The sequence below is a fragment of the Enhydra lutris genome, unplaced genomic scaffold (genome assembly GCF_002288905.1).
Source record: "Enhydra lutris kenyoni isolate GAN:26980312 unplaced genomic scaffold, ASM228890v2 scaffoldscaffold30, whole genome shotgun sequence".
NCBI lineage: Eukaryota > Metazoa > Chordata > Mammalia > Carnivora > Mustelidae > Enhydra > Enhydra lutris.
In genome coordinates, this window is record NW_019154114.1 from 22,054,992 (window position 1) to 22,070,310 (window position 15,319).

The 15,319-nt window shown below is 58.2% G+C and overlaps 1 protein-coding gene across 15 annotated transcripts in view; it reads left to right on the forward strand.

Moving 5' to 3' along the window:
* The window catches only part of LOC111152858 (acyl-CoA synthetase family member 3), a 48,838-nt gene that overhangs the window by 19,440 nt on the left and 14,079 nt on the right, over window positions 1–15,319 (forward strand). For 12 of the 15 annotated variants that reach the window (XR_002640957.1, XR_002640958.1, XR_002640956.1 and 9 more), the window contains 2 exons: window positions 400–545; window positions 5,966–6,078. Coding sequence is in view for 9 of the 15 variants with exons in the window: in XM_022511543.1 (XP_022367251.1) it covers window positions 400–545; window positions 5,966–6,078 (259 nt within the window). In the remaining 6 variants the exon portion in view is untranslated. Of the gene's footprint in view, window positions 1–399; window positions 546–5,965; window positions 6,079–8,280; window positions 9,839–15,319 lie in introns of those variants that run through there. The other 3 variants (XR_002640961.1, XR_002640962.1, XM_022511550.1) reach the window with 3 other exon arrangements.

The following is a 15,319-nucleotide window of genomic DNA, read 5'->3' on the forward strand; positions in this document are numbered from 1 at the left end:
GTGTCACGTCGCGAGCCCACCAGCTGCCTCGGTGCTCGGCTCTGGGCTGTCTCCGCGGCTGCTCCTGCTCCGCAGACCTGGAAGCAGTTTACCCACAGACCGAACTCTTACTGTCACAGCTGTGGTCTAGGGCCGCTTACAGACCGCGTATTCGTCGTGTGCAAAGAACGCCTCCAAAGACCCTAAAATTGTTTTTTTACTGTAGTTACCTGTTCCTTTTGAAGACCTGTTTTGCTCGATGACGCCCCCACAAACTCTGAAAAGAACAGAGTTCGGGTTTAGCTGCGGGCGGGTGTTCTCGTCGTGAGCTCGGGGACACTGGTGTTGGGTGGAGAGCGCGGCGCTGTCCAGCCCAGGGCCGGCTTCAGGAAGCTGAGGCTGCCTCTCTTGTGCTCATAGGTTGATGGTCTCAGGGTCGGCCGCCCTGCCCCTGCCCGTGCTGGAGAGGTGGCAAGGCATCACGGGCCACACTCTACTGGAGCGCTACGGCATGACGGAGATCGGCATGGCCCTGTCCAACCCCTTGACTGCCCCGCGTGTGCCAGGTACAAGCAGCCTCCTGGCTGTGTCCTTGCCCTCAGCTGGGCCGGGCCGGGGAGGACGCTGCCTTGCCGGGCCAGGGAACTTCCTTGGGGCGGCTGTGGCCTGTCCCTTGTGGGCACTCACATTTTTCCCACATGGCCGGTCAGGGATAGGACAAAAAGGTGTCCTTGAAACCAGTGTCCTTCCCCGGTGACAAATGGGAAGAATGGGAATGACCAGGACCATGTGCTCAGCAGAGTGCCTCCCGGGGCAGGTGCTGCTTCCATGCAGGCCTCGTGGGCTACTGGCCAGAGCCTCCCGTGCAGGCACCTGGAGCCATGCAGGGCATAGGGGCCGTGGGGGAGGGGGTCCCCCATGCCTGGATGATCCGCTAGCAGACGGGGCTCCGTGCCCTGGGCTCACTGTCCAGCCTTCCCTGAGATGCTCTGACGTTAAGTCAGACTTGCGTGTCCTGGCTCCCTAGCAGGGACCCTGCCGACAGAGCTGCAGCCCGAGGTGTGGATGTGCTCCACTCTGCTCTCGGCACTCTCCTGGTCCCCACGCGGCATCCCCCTCAGCCCCGGGGGCCCACAACACAGGAGAAGTCACAGCAGCATAGCTCTGACTCCGTGATTACGTCCCTGCATCTCGCACACACAGTCACGCTCACCCTGCCCATGTCTGCTTCCATGAGGTTCTGAAAACAGGTTTTGAAAAGCCGACCCAGGCTTGAGATGAGGATGGCTGCGACGGCTCAGCACCTCCTCCACCCCAGGCCAGGCCAGCACGCGTCTGTTCTCTCTGGTTGTAGTCTTGCTGCTTCTGGAATGTCATACAATGACTCGTACAGGACGTGGCCTTTGGGTCCTTTAGCGGGATGTGTCCAAGATTCACCCGTGTGGACGCGGCTTCCTTTCCCTCACTGAGTAGAATCCCGTGGTGTGGACAGGCCACTGTTTCTTAGCCTGCTCCCCCGCCAAAGGACACGGGCTTGTGTCTGGGGACAGTTACCAGCAGAGCTATTGTAGACATTGTGTGTGCAGGTCCTCTGCAAACACGTGCCTTTATTTCTCGTGGGTCAACACCCAGGGTGGGGTTGCTGGTCAGAAGGTGGGTGAGGACTCAGCCTCCCCAAAAGCTGCCACACTGTGTCCAGAGCAGCCCCTGACGCAGGGGTGACCTTACCCCGTTGACACAGGCTTTAGGCAACCATACAAGTAGCCGGGGCTGCACAGCTGGCCTGGGGCAGAGCGGGCGTCCACACTGTCACCCCGGGACACCTGCTTTGCCAGGAGTGCATGGTGTCAGGGGAAAGGAGGGAGCAGAGAGGTATGGGGAACCCCCTGGTTCATTAGAAGAGCAAACACAAGACCAGGCGCCAGGATGGGAAGCAGTGTGCAAGGGACGCCCAGCGGGGGCTCACCCTGGTGCTGGAGGGAGCACCCCCAGCTAAGCAGGGAAAGCAGAGGTCAGGACAGAGGTCCCACGAGCGTCTCCGACTCACCTGGCCTTTTCCAGGAAGGTAAAACACAAAGGCTCCGATCCCCAAGGTTTGTCGGGCAGAAATCCTTGGGTCTGAGGTGGTGGCTGCAGCTGTGACCCGGCCTCAAAGACACCGTGAGGTACGCGCAGGCGTGGGTGCAGCCCCTCCTCTTGCCTCGGGATCAGACGCCTGTGACCGTGTCTGAAGCCAGCCGCCAGCGGTCAAGTGCAATGCTGGTTGTTCGGTTTAGAAAACAAAGTGGTGTCGTTTCTGGAGAAACCTGGTTGAGGCCTTCCCTTGGCATCTCAGGTCTTGTCCTGCTCGACGCCGGGGCTGGGCTCACGATGCAGGTGGGACGTGGCCAGCCACCCCTGGGCCCCACACCTGCTTCCAGCTCAGGGTCCCTCCAGCCCGGCCCCTCCTTCTGGCTGCCTGCATGGCCTCTGAGCGTGGCTCTCACGGTCCCTGCAGTGAACACCGGGTCCGTTAAAGGTGCTCAAAGGCTGATGGGCACACAGGGCAAAGCCAGCCTTGAAAGAGGGACGTGCTGCACGAAGAGTGTCGTTGGCCGCGTGCCAAGCTCTGGGTCGGATCTTCTGACTGATCCTTCTCTGCGTCCCTGGCGGGTACCACGAAGGGGCATGAATAATTCATGGCCTCGTGCGGCCAGGCCTGATCAGCAGTAAGTGGAGGTAGAGATCAGAGGCGCGAACAGCTCCTGCGGCGGGCTCCGTGGCGCGCTGCCAGGGGCTCCAGCACCTGAGCTGCCCCTTCCCGTCCTCTCTGGACCAGCTGCAGAGCGGCCTCCCTCCCTAGATGCTGGACAGGGCCGCAGGCCAGTTACGCTTATCTGGGGAGAGCCAACAGCGGTTCGGAGAGATTCAGAAGAACGAGGTGCACCTCTGACTGTGGCCCACACTGCCGCCCAGGTGGACACCAGGAGGGGCGCCTTCCTCACAGGGGCAGGACAGGACAGGAGGGGGGGCGCCGCCCAGGTGGACACCAGGAGGGGAGCGCCGTCCCCATGGGGGCAGGAGACGGCTGCTGCGGACGGCCCTGCTCCATCTGGCCCACTTGGGCGGGTGGACGTGGCCCGGAGTGAGGGCTGCCCCGCGCGGGCTGCAGCGTCTCCTGTCCGGGACCCTCACCCGGCGGTACCTCGGGCCTATGGGACTGCGGTGGTTGTCTCTGCCTGGAGGTGTCAGTTGTGTGTGGTGCTGTCACCAGCTGGGGTTCCGTCAGCACTTCCCTCGCGGGTCGTAATGGCTGTGACAGCGTTCACTCTTGAGATGGGGAAGGGGCCAGAGCGGAGCAGGAGGAAGCTGGGAAGAGGGTTTCTTCCTTTTTAAAAAATATTCGAAGGAGAAGGCAGTGGACAGAAAGGCGGGAGGAGGATGGTAAGTGGGGAGGCTGGTGCTTTTGGCTGAGGAGGACGGTCAGAGAGGACCCTGTTCTGGTAAGAAATAGACATTTGGTCTCTCTCCATAGCTGGTGCAGAGGTCCTGGAACCCTTGGAATTTCCTAGGTGATGGGAGCCACAAGGGGGTCTTAGCTGTTCACAGAAGCCCCCTCCCCAGCACCTGAGTGTGTGCGAAGGAGACAGCCTGGGACCAACAGGCCGATTGGAGGGGCAGAGCCTTTGGGGAGAGGGGCTTTGGGCTGAGTCAGTGGCCACTGGCTTCATGAGTTGTGGGATCTCCATGGAAACCCTAAGGATGCTGGTGCACAGATGAGGTGCTGGGGGGTGCCCTGGGGGCACAGGAGCTGAGGGACCCCCCCCTTCCTGGGCATCTCTTCCATCTGCTGCTCCTGAGTCACGTCCTTCATCAGAAGGTGGTGGTGGGCAGCTCAGCTCTGCGGGGTTCCGGGAGAGGGGGCGTGGGACGCTCCGGTCAGTGGCTGAGCCAGCCAGTTGGGGGTCATCTGGGGACACGCCACTGTGACTGGCTCGGACGCAGGCAGTGTTCAGGTGGTGCCCTTCTCCGGCTGGCAGCAGGGCCCGCGCACCTCCCCCTGCAGAGCTCGGCAGGACAGGGGAGGAAGAGCCGGCCTTGATTTCTGAGCGAGGCTGGGCTCCTGCAGAAGGTTCTCTGTTGCAGCGGATGGTGCTCGTTCTTTCTGATTTCCTGCTCAGCGGCCGAGGGGCTCTGCCTCTGCCCGGCCTCATGACGGGGTCAGTCAGCCGACGGCCACACTCCATGTGCCCTCGGTGCTCCGGCTCCTCATCCCAATGATGGGAGCCACAAGGGGCAGCCTTGTCAGGGACACGGGGTGGGGTCCACATGAACTGTCTGAGCCCCTCCTGGCTGGCCCCCATCCCACACCGGCCTCCTCCCAAACCTGCTCTGTGGCTTTAACATGTTTTCGTCATGCGTCACCACCACACACTGTGGTCACTGAGGGCTGACACTGAGGTCACCTGCTGAGCTCCGGCCCTAACACACCAGCACTTGGGAGCCGTGTGAGGACCTCGGGCCCTGGCCCAGCTCGGCATCCCACAGGCGAGGTTGTGGCCCTGGCCTGCCGCGGAGCTGCGGTCAGCCCTTCTGCATGGGCCTGAGGCTGGGGGACAGCAGCGTATGCAACGGAGGAGTCAAGCTTGTCGCTGAAAAGAATCCACAAGGAAAGGAACTGTTCATTTAACCTAGAAAAGGAAACGACCTTGAGGTCACCGAACGCGTGTCTGGACCGCGTGTGGAGCAGCGTCTGGTCTTCGCTGCCAGTGTACGCGAGGCCGAAGTGGGGCTGGAGGGCTGGGCTCACAGGACGTCACGTCTGGCCCCCGTGTCTCCTTTGAACACTGTAGATGACACTCCCTTGCTTCCCGGCCGGCGTCTCACATGTCCCGGTGCCTGTGTGGCCAGAGGCTGTGAGCACTGGCACCAGCAGAGGCCTGGGGAGGGCCGGGTCCCAGGCTCCGTAGGGAAAGTCCAGACCAGGCAGGTCCGCGCAGGCAGGAGTGGGGGGTGTGGGAGGGGATGAGCTGCTGAGGGCTCGGGTTTCCTTCTGGGTGACGGAAAGTTCTGGAACTAGATAGCAGTGGCAGTTCCCAGCGTCGTGAATGTGTAGAAAGCCCTGAGTTATGTGGCTTTGCGGCTTTGTGATGATTCGCTGTGTCTCACGTACATTTAATTTGGATTTGCAAATCCTTTGGAAGCAAACCGAGAAGACAGAGGGCTGGGAGGGATCTGCTAGCTGTGCTCCCCACCAGGCAAGGATGTGGCTTCTGACCAGAGTGGAGGTACGAGGCCACCGGGGATAGGACAGCTGAGAGCCCTCTCGTTCCAGCCCCAGCTTCAGATGCAGAAGACAGGCCACTGGGACAGTGCGGTGCCATCCCAACACGTGCGGCTGTGGGACTGAGCTGCCCAGGAGTCCGGGTCCTGGAATCCTGAGCAGGTGTCAGGTGGTAGAGTCAGTGCCCTGGGCATTAGTCCCGGGACAAACGCTCACTGATTCCAGGGGTTAAGATAAAGCGCCTGAAGTCCTTCACATGGGTCCTGTCAGAGGCTGAGCCTTTGGTGTTGGGACCTCTGCCCACATTGGTCCTTTGTTAGGGGGGTAGTGGGGACTCAGGGCAAGGCAGGCCACTCCACCAGGTGCTTCGGGAGCAAACCGTGGGTGCCTAATAAATGAACCAGCATGCTGGCGGCCTTCTCCACCTGCCAGCCCCGTCCCTCTTGGGCCTTCCTTGTACGGGTGTCCTCCATGCCCCCTGGACCCTTACTGCCCAGCTGGCCACTAGTGGGGAAGCGGCAGCAGCCTCAGCCTCCAGCCTAGGTGCCGGGAGCCTCCCCACGTTGGCGGAGTGTCCAGAGCCGGGCCTCACGGGCTGTGGGCGGCTGTGAGCGCTGGCAGCCGTGGAGCCGGGCGGCCACCTGCGTACACTGAGCCAAGCCCTGTACCCTTGGCTCTGGGGTCTACGGCTTTCTGTGCAGCCCTCTCCTCTCTCTCCTGCAGGCTCCGTGGGGACCCCGCTGCCAGCCGTTGAAGTGCGCATAGTCTCAGAAAACCCGAAGAAGGAGGGCTGCCCCTACGTGCTCCACGCGGAAGGAAACGAAAGGGAGACGCAGGTGGGCAGCATGCGGGCATTGTGTGGCCGTGACCACCCAGCCCCAGAGGGTGAGGGTCTCTGCTTCCGGTTTGAACCCCCATCATGCGGGGTTGGCTCCTTCCGGACAGCAGAGCTGCTAGTGTTTCCAGGCACTGTGGTCGTGTGGACGGTGCTGGGCCCGACCTCCAGTGCTCTGCCCCGCTGCCCCCAGGCTCCGTCCACCGGGGACGCCATGAGGTGGGTCATGACAGCCTCACAGAGCCCTTGTTAAAACGGAGGTTGTTGTAGGCGCCATCTGGTTAAAAGTACCGTGCTGGCGGGGCCCTGTCTCCACTCAGTGAAGCCGGGGTGGGTGTGCCAGCTCCAGGAGCCTCACGAGGCCGGTGTGGGCGACTCCCAGAGCCCTGAACGTGAAGGCTGCGCCGGCCGCTGGAACGACCGCGGGCTCTCGCTGCTCCTCTGAGTTAACAAGGGTGAAGCAGGAGAAGGGGGTCTTCCTGTCTTCCGCAGTGGGTCCCGTAGCTACAGTCGGCTGATCGCAAGTGAATAACAATCACAGAAGACCTCGGGGGCTGGGGGGCTAGGATCCTGATGAAAAGGAGATGGTCTAAGCCGATGTCCGGGCTGGACGCCCCGTGGGAGTGGTCTCTGCGAGGAGAGGTGAGCCGCGTCTCTCCCCGCAGCCCCGGCTCTCCCATTCGGCACTGGTCCCATCTGTGGTCTCCGTGTCTGTGTCCTAAGTGGGGGGTTGAGAAGGCGGCTGAGTACACAGGTGGGTCAGAGTGCTTTTGGGTGTGACCCTGTGATAACGTTCACAGTGACGTGAGGAAGGTGTTCTGCCTTCCCGGGACCCCTCACCTGGGCCCCGTGTGGAGGGCCAGCCCGTGGCCCCTCGCCAGGCTCCCGGGGCCACTCCTCCCTGCTGGTGACAGGGCTCCAGGCCTGCCCTTGCTCCCCTCCCTGGTGCGCGGGCAGGCTCCACGCCGGCCGTGCCTATGCCCCCATCCAGACCCACCTGCCATCCATGCGCCCCACCCCACCCTTCCAGCACCATGGGTGTCCCTGACGCGACCAGGATGGCCTGTGTCATATCCTCGGGGTCTCTCACCCACCACCATCGGTTCCTCGTCTGTTGAGCAGGTGACCTCAGGTGCGGGGCCTTCACGTGGGTTCCGTCTGGGCTCAGGTGACGCCTTTACTCCTCACATGAGGGACCCAGAGCTTGGCAATGCCACCAAGGCCTGAGGGACAGGCGTGATGTCCACATTTCTCAGGTACAGGGACGCCTGAGCAGGAGCATGCCGGGTGCTGACAGGGAGTGGGAAGCACAGCGATGCCCAGGACGCCTGCCCTGAGACCCCCCGGGCCGGCCTGCTGGAGGCACCTTGACCTCGGGTTCTCTCATGCATTGCTTTCGGCCGGCCGGCAGGCAGGGGTCCTCATTCTGGGCCAGGCGCGGTGTCCCCTGGAGCCACCTGGCCCAGAGGCAGTGTGGAGCGAGGTTCCCCCCAGGCCTCTGCAGCCCGGGAGCCCGTGGTGCTTTTCTAGCCAGGACCAGGACCTGGAACTCAGGACCAGGAACCAGGAGTGAGTGGCCGGGGGGCTCTGGGGGATCGGCCCTGCCAACGGGAGCTGTTGCGGAGGACAGGAGCAGAGGGGTGGTTGGGCCAAGCGGTGCTTCCCAGACAGGAGGGAGAATCCACGTTGGCTCCCACAGCCCCAGAGCAGGAGGGGGAGGAGCACATGCCTGGGGCTCTCAGGGCCGTGGCAGCGGGGTGGGGGGGCTGGAGTCTGGGAGAGGCCTGACTGCTCAGGAGGGTGGCTCACTTGTGGGCCCCATAGAGCACAGTCTGGGCTGCCACAGTTGGTCCCTGTGTGGTGAAACTGGCATGTCTCAGCCGGGTCCCCATCATGGAGTTGCTCTGGCTGTGGCTGGTTGGTGATGTGGCATCCCAGGGCACCCCGTCACCCCTGCCATGCACAGCTCTCTCCGGCAGGGGTCAGGGTGCTGTACATGCGGGCCCCCCACCTGGACGGGCCTCCTGCTCTGCCTCCACGGTTTCATCTGGCCTCTGTCCCCTCTCCCTGCGGGGCTGCAGTGAGTCCCACAGCTGCCCTTGGGACCCCGTGCCTATTTGCCACGGTGCGTCTTCCGCAAGCCATGGCTGCCCGCCGGCTTCACCTTTAAAATGCGTCTCTTTCTGTGTATTTGTCTTGCAAGCGTTCACTCTCGAGAACCCAGTGCCCGCCAGCTGCACCGGTCCGTCAGCGGACAAACGCCGCACGGCGGAAGGTCGCTGCTGGCCTTCACCCAGGAACGTCTTCTGTGGCTGAGGCCGCAGACACGCCGCGCCTGGTGTCCGGGCTGGAGCCGGGCGGCCGCGGCGAGCACAGCTTCCCTCCATCTCCCCTTCAGAGTTAATAATCTTGTGTATACGTACGCTGTCACTGCGGTCACCGGCTCAGCCGCCTCTCCCGCCGACGGCCGCCAGCGTCTCCCGGGCTCCCCGCCTGCGTCTTCTCCCGCCGACGGCCGCCAGCGTCTCCCGGGCTCCCCGCCTGCGTCTTCTGCCGCCCCTGCCTGGGGCGTGTGCCGTCACCCCCGTGTGCCGTCAGCTGCTGCACGTGACCCACAGCAGGGCAAGGGCTGGGGGCGGAGTGCCTGAGGGCCCGGCTCTGGCCCTGCGACCGTTGGGGGGCCGGCCACCAAACTGGCCCACAGAGGCACTCACCTCGGACAAACAGCAGCCCGACAGCAGCCGTGTGTCCCTGGTCTCTTGGGAGGCAGTGGGTGGACCCCCTCTCCAGCAAGAAGCAGGTGGGAGGAGGCCCTGCCCCCAACGGGGACGCTTCACGAGGAAGAGGAAGGCTGGTGGCCCTGACATGGTCCACGAACGTCTGCGAGCACTTAGCCACCCCGTGCTTCGCTGTTCCCGACAACCAGAGCCTGCCCCCCAGAGACCCCTGAGAGGCGTGCTCCTTCCTGCCATGGGCTTATCCTGTGTGAGTGTCCAGACCCTCCTGGTGCAGCCCACATCCTGAGGCCTGAGAAGTGGGCAGCCACTCACCAGGACGCAGCAGGAGCCCACAGCCAAGGAGAGACCCACAGGCTCGAGAGCTCTGCCTCGGGTTCCGCCTCTCCTCGCCAGCCTCCGTGGTCCAGAGCCCCCCTGCCTGCCTTCCCACACATCCTCCCACCATAGCCCCCTCCTCAGAAGTTTGGAGCAGACCCCTCGTCATGAACATGGGTAGGTGTTGGGGGCCTTGCCCGCACCTGCTGCTGATAGAGAAGACGACGGTCAGGCTGCTTTCAGATGAGAAGGCTTCCTCCAGGCCTGGGGCTTCTCTAGCACTGCCCCCGGTCAGAGTATGATTGCGGGGGGGAGCTCGTGCAGAGGTGCGATGCCCGAAGACCGGAGGCCCCTGTGAAAACAGCAGCTGCGTGTGTTGTCTGCCGGGCACCCGGGTCTGGCCCTCTGCCCCCTCCGGCCTGCACCCACGTGTCCTTGGGAACAGCTGGGGTGCCCAGAGCTGCACACCTGCCCAGCCCCGCTCTCTTCCCAGCAGAGGTGGGTGTCAATGCTGAGTCCGTCGGAACCCCTGCGGGGCTCTGGCTCTGCTTGTGACCTGCTGGTCCAGGCGACAGGTAGTCTGAGAGGATGTATGTGTTGTGCAGGATTCCCTCGCTCATTTTTCTGGTCGTGCTCCCCTCAGATGACTCGTCTTCCCTCGTGGCATCACCGCTCTCCTGTCTCTAAAATTCATGAACATCGGCGAGTGAAATCAGATTGACTGTGTGGTCCAGGGTCTGCGGTGAGTCGGGAACATAAGCCAGCGTGTGACGGAAGTGTATGTCTTTCAACCTTCATATTGCTGCTTGACTTTTCTCTCTCCCTGGAAAAAAAATGCTTTGTCTTTTTCCTTTTGGGGGCAGAGGCATATCTTGCTTTGCCTCGAGCCAAGGTTCCCTGGCAAATCGGGCAGGAATTAGGGCTGGTGTTTGTGGTGTTGGACCCGTGGCAGGCGTTACACGTTCAGCCGGGTCTGTACACAGGTGGTATGCTCCCCATCGGTCTGTGTGTCTGGTTCTCCGACACCAGTCTTGACCACTGTGGCTTTACGGTGAGTCTCAGAACGATGGTGCCGTGACACTGAGTTTATTCTTATTCAGTTGTCCTCGCTACTCTAGTTACTTTGTCTGCCATACCAGCTTATTTCTAAAAGATTTTATTTACTTATTTGAGAGAGAGAGCAGGTATGAGCAAGGGGAGCAGCAGAGAGAGAAGCAGATTTCCTGCTGAGTGGAGCCAAATGTGGGGCTCAATCCCAGGACCCTGGGATCATGACCTGAGCCACCCAGGTGCCCCACCTGCCAAACCAATTTTATAAATAGCTTGTCTCTATCTCTTGGGGGCACCTGGATGGCTCAGTCAGTTAAGCGGCCGCCTGGGGATTGAGTCCCCACATCGGGCTCCCAGCTACATGGGGATCCTGCTTCTCCCTCTGACCTTCTCCCCTCTCAGAGAGGAGAGATAAATAAATAAAAATCTTTAATAAAAAGAAAAGTCCTCTTGGGATCTTGATCAAAATTGCATTAAATATGGGGTGCCTGGTTGGCTCAAAACATCCAACTCTCGGTTTCGGCTCAGGTTGTGATATCGAGCCTCACGTCAGGCTCCCTGCTCAGCACGGAGTCTGCTTGAGGTTCTCTCCCTCCTCTGCCAATCCCATCATTCATGTTCTCGCTCTCTCTTTCATATAAATACATATTTTTTACGATGGCATTAAAGACGAGCCTGGGTGGCTCAGTCGTTAAGCCTCTGCCTTCGGCTCAGGTCATGATCTCAGGGTCCTGGCATCGAGCCCTGTGTCGGGCTGCCTGGTCCTTGGAAACCTGTGTCTCTCTCTCTCTTTCTCTGTGTGTGTGTGTGTGTGTGTGTGTGTGTGTGTGTGTACTCACTTTCTCTCTCTCTTCCTCTCTCAAATAAGTAAATCTTTAAAAAAAATAAGAACAAATTAAAAAAATAAAATTGCATTAAACCTGTAAATCAGTTTAGGGAGAATTAACATCTTCGCTATGCCGAGTCTTCCAATCCATGAACATGGTATGCCTCTGCGCTCACTTAGGTCTATTTTGGTGTGTGTCCCGCTAGGCTTATAACCAGGTATTTCTCTTGTCTTCTCCTTCCACCATCCTCCTCCTTTCCTTCTTTTTCAGTCACTGTAGGTGTGGGCTTTTCTGTTTGTTTTTGAACTGTTCATTGCTGGGGTATAAAAATATAATCAATTTTAGTATATTGGCTTCATATCCTTTAGCAATCTTGTTAAATTCTCTTTTTAGAGTTAGAAGGTATTTTTGTAGGTTTTTTAGGATTTTTCATATCAACAGTCATGTTTTCTCCAAGTAGGAGTAGTTTTACTTCCTCCTTTTCAATCTGTATGTTTTCATTTTTTCTTCTTGTCTTAATTGCCCTGATGAGGATTTCCAGTGTGATGCTAAATGGGAAGAGTATTAAAAATAACATTGGCTGTAGGCTTTTTGTAGATTCCATTCTACTTATGATATGTTGAGTTCTTAGCGTGAATGGATGAAATATTTTCTTTTTTTTCCTGGAGGAGGGGAAAAGGGAGAGGAAGAAGCAGGCTTCCAAGGAGCAGGGAGCCCAACATGGGGCTCAGTCTCACAGCCCTGAGATCATGACCTGACCTGAAATCAAGAGTCGGATGGTTACCCAGCTTAGCCCCCTGGTGCTCCTGGATGACGTATTGGCAGATGCTTTTTTACATGAACTGGTTTTTTCTCATTAGGCTGCTAATACAGTAGATCACATTGGTTGATTTTCTAGTATTGAATCAGCCTCGCATTCCTGGGACAAACCCCACTTGCTTGTGGTGTGTCATTTATTTTAGATGTGCTGTATTGGGTCTGCCAGCATTTCGCTGAGGGTGTTTGCATCTAAGGTTTCTTTTTGTTGTGCTTCTTTGTCTTGTTTGGGTATCAGAGTAGTGCTAGCATCATGAAGTGAGGGGAATTATCCCCCTCTTGTGCTTTCTGCATATAATTGGTATTATATACTTATTGAAATGTTGAATAGAATTTACCAGTGAAACCATCTGGAGCCAGAGGCTTCTTTTTTTGAAGATTTTAACTATGATTTCATTTTCTTAATCATTATAGGACTATTCAGGTCCTTTAATGCATCTTGGGTGAATTTTGGTGGAGTGTGGTTTTTGAGAAATTGATCCATTTAAGTTGTTGGATTTTTGCACAGTGTTTCTCGGTGTCTCCTTATGCGTCCTTTCGTGCCTGTGTGGTCTGAGGTAGCGCCTGCCCGTTTCTCTCGTGGACAGTGTGGTCTGAGGTAGCGCCTGCCCGTTTCTCTCGTGGACAGTGTGGTCTGAGGTAGCGCCTGCCCGTTTCTCTCGGACAGTGTGGTCTGAGGTAGCGCCTGCCCGTTTCTCTCGTGGACAGTGTGGTCTGAGGTAGCGCCTGCCCGTTTCTCTTGTGGACAGTGTGGTCTGAGGTAGCGCCTGCCCGTTTCTCACATGGACACCGTGTGGTCTGAGGTAGCGCCTGCCCGTTTCTCTCGTGGACACCGTCTGGTCTGAGGTAGCGCCTGCCCGTTTCTCTCGTGGACAGTGTGTGGTCTGAGGTAGCGCCTGCCCGTTTCTCTCGTGGACACCATGTGGTCTGAGGTAGCGCGTGCCCGTTTCTCTCGTGGACAGTGTGTGGTCTGAGGTAGCGCGTGCCCGTTTTTCTCATGGACAGTGTGGTCTGAGGTAGCGCGTGCCTGTTTCTCTCGTGGACACTGTTGGTCTGAGGTAGCGCCTGCCCGTTTCTCTCGTGGACAGTGTGTGGTCTGAGGTAGCGCCTGCCCGTTTCTCTCGTGGACACCATGTGGTCTGAGGTAGCGCGTGCCCGTTTCTCTCGTGGACAGTGTGTGGTCTGAGGTAGCGCGTGCCCGTTTTTCTCATGGACAGTGTGGTCTGAGGTAGCGCGTGCCTGTTTCTCTCGTGGACACTGTGGTCTGAGGTAGCGCGTGCCCGTTTCTCTTGTGGACACTGTGTGGTCTGAGGTAGCGCCTGCCCGTTTCTCTCGTGGACAGTGTGTGTCTTCTGCTTCTTTTGTTGTTACTCTTCCTTGATGTTTATCTGTTACTGAACCTTTTTCAAAGAACTTGGTTTTGGATTCCGTGATTTTTCTCTATTACTTTCCCCTTTCCCAATTCACGCATTTACCGGCCAGATCTTCCTCAGCTCCGTGGGGGCTTGCCCTCCCCCCCACAAATTCTGATGTGTTTCATTTCCATTCACTTCAAAATATTTCCTGATTTTCTTATTTCCCTTAAGACATCTTGGACTCATGGATTATTTAGAAGCGTGTTGTCTGTTTTCCAAGTGTTTGGAGATTGTTATCTTTCTGTTACTCGTTTTTAGTTTAATTCTGTTATAGTCAAAGCTTGTTGGATACAATTCCAGTTCCTTTAAATTTGTGAAAGCGTGTGTGTGCCCCCAAACATGGCCTTCCTGGTGGACGCGCATGCTTCTGGTAGTGCTGCAACACAGACGTCAGGCCACTGACCGTGGTCGGTGCTGCCCGGCCCCACTGCTCCATGAGCGTCGGTCCAGTTCTTGGGTGGGAGGGTGGGGGGATATATGTGACTCCTCCACCATCATTGTCTGTTTCTGCTTTTGCATTTTTGCTGATGTATTTTGAAAGTCTCTTACTTGGTGAATGCACGTGTTTAATTGTTCTGTCATCTCGGTGACCAGACCGTCCGTCCTCCGTCCTTTGCTCGTATGTTGACTTTGTCTGGTGTTGATAAAGCTGTGGTCAGTGTACTTTGTTCTGATTGGTGTCCGTGCTGTGCGTGGTCTTGTCCCCTTGCTTCTCACCTGCCTGTGGCGCTGCCCTGGAGGTGAGTTTCTCACAGACGGTATAGGGTTGGATCACGTACGGCTTTCCGGTCCAGTCCGCAGTCTTCCAGTTGGCGTGTCCAGGGCAGGGCTTACATTTGACCTGGTGGTGGAGGTGCTCGAACTTCTCCCGCCACCGTGTGCTGCCCTCCACAGTAGCTCCCTCAGCTCCCCGTCGCTCGTCTGCCCTTTCAGGCCTCTTTGAACTCATTCCTCAGTGTTACACTGTCATTCAGTGCTCGAGCTCCTGACCTTACGCTCTTGGACGGGTTTCGTAGTTCTGGGGGCTACGGTACGTATTGAGACCTGCTTAGACCAGTCCTCACCAGTCCTGGAGAAGCAGAACTCTTGGGGTCAGAGAGAAGACATTCAGTGACCCTTGTTGGAGGTGGTGAGGTGGATGGGACTCAGGACCACGGGGAAGCTGTGGGCCCCCCGCAGCCGGGTGTCCCAGCTCTGAGTGCCGCGCGGGCCCGTGGACGTTCGCTCCGGGCAGCGGGTGGGGTCAGCGGGTGGAGACTTGCTGAGGGGACACATCAGGGCTGAGTGGGGACTCTGGCTAAACCGACCTGCCAGGTTCTCTTCTGAGGGCAGGCTGGGGTGATCAGATGTCACCTGGGGGTGATAGATTTGAGGGTGATGGGGTGTCAGGGTGGGGGGCTCCTGCTGAACTGATGGAGCGGGGTTCTTGCTAGAACCAGATGTCACAGGAGGGGCCCAGGTGGCCTAGGAGAGGCTTCGGGAGCCCAGCTGCAGCCTGGTCAGGCACAGAATCCTGGTCGCTTTGCCGTCTGCCTGTGTGGTCTGGTTGTCGTGTGGAGTCCTGCATGGAGGGTAAAGCCCGAGAGACAGTGCTACGTGTTTGCTTTCTGCCTTCTGAACTGTTTTAAAGAACTCGTGAGCAACAGAATGGTCAGTGTTACTCACCCAAGTATTTACTGATTCTGTTGGTTTTATTTCATTTCTGAGTTTTCATGTTAACTCCGGCATCGTTTCCCTTCTGAGGAACATTCCCTGGTAATTCCTTAGATGAGACCAGCTGGTCACAAGTTCCGTTGTTTCTTCTGTATCTACAGGTGTCTTTGTCTTTTCCTCCATCCTGAATGTTACTTTTTTTTTTTTTTTTTAAGATTTTTATTTATTTGTGTGAGAGAGAGAGAGCATGAGCCGGGGGGAAGGGCAGAAGGAGAGGGAGAAGCAGACTCCATTGAGCAGGGAACCTGACCTGGGGCTCCATCCTAGGACCCCAAGATCATGACCTGAGCCGAAGGCAGACGCTTCACTGACGGAGCCCCCCAGGCGTCCCCTGCTCATTACTTACCCTGGATCTGGGATTCGGGGCT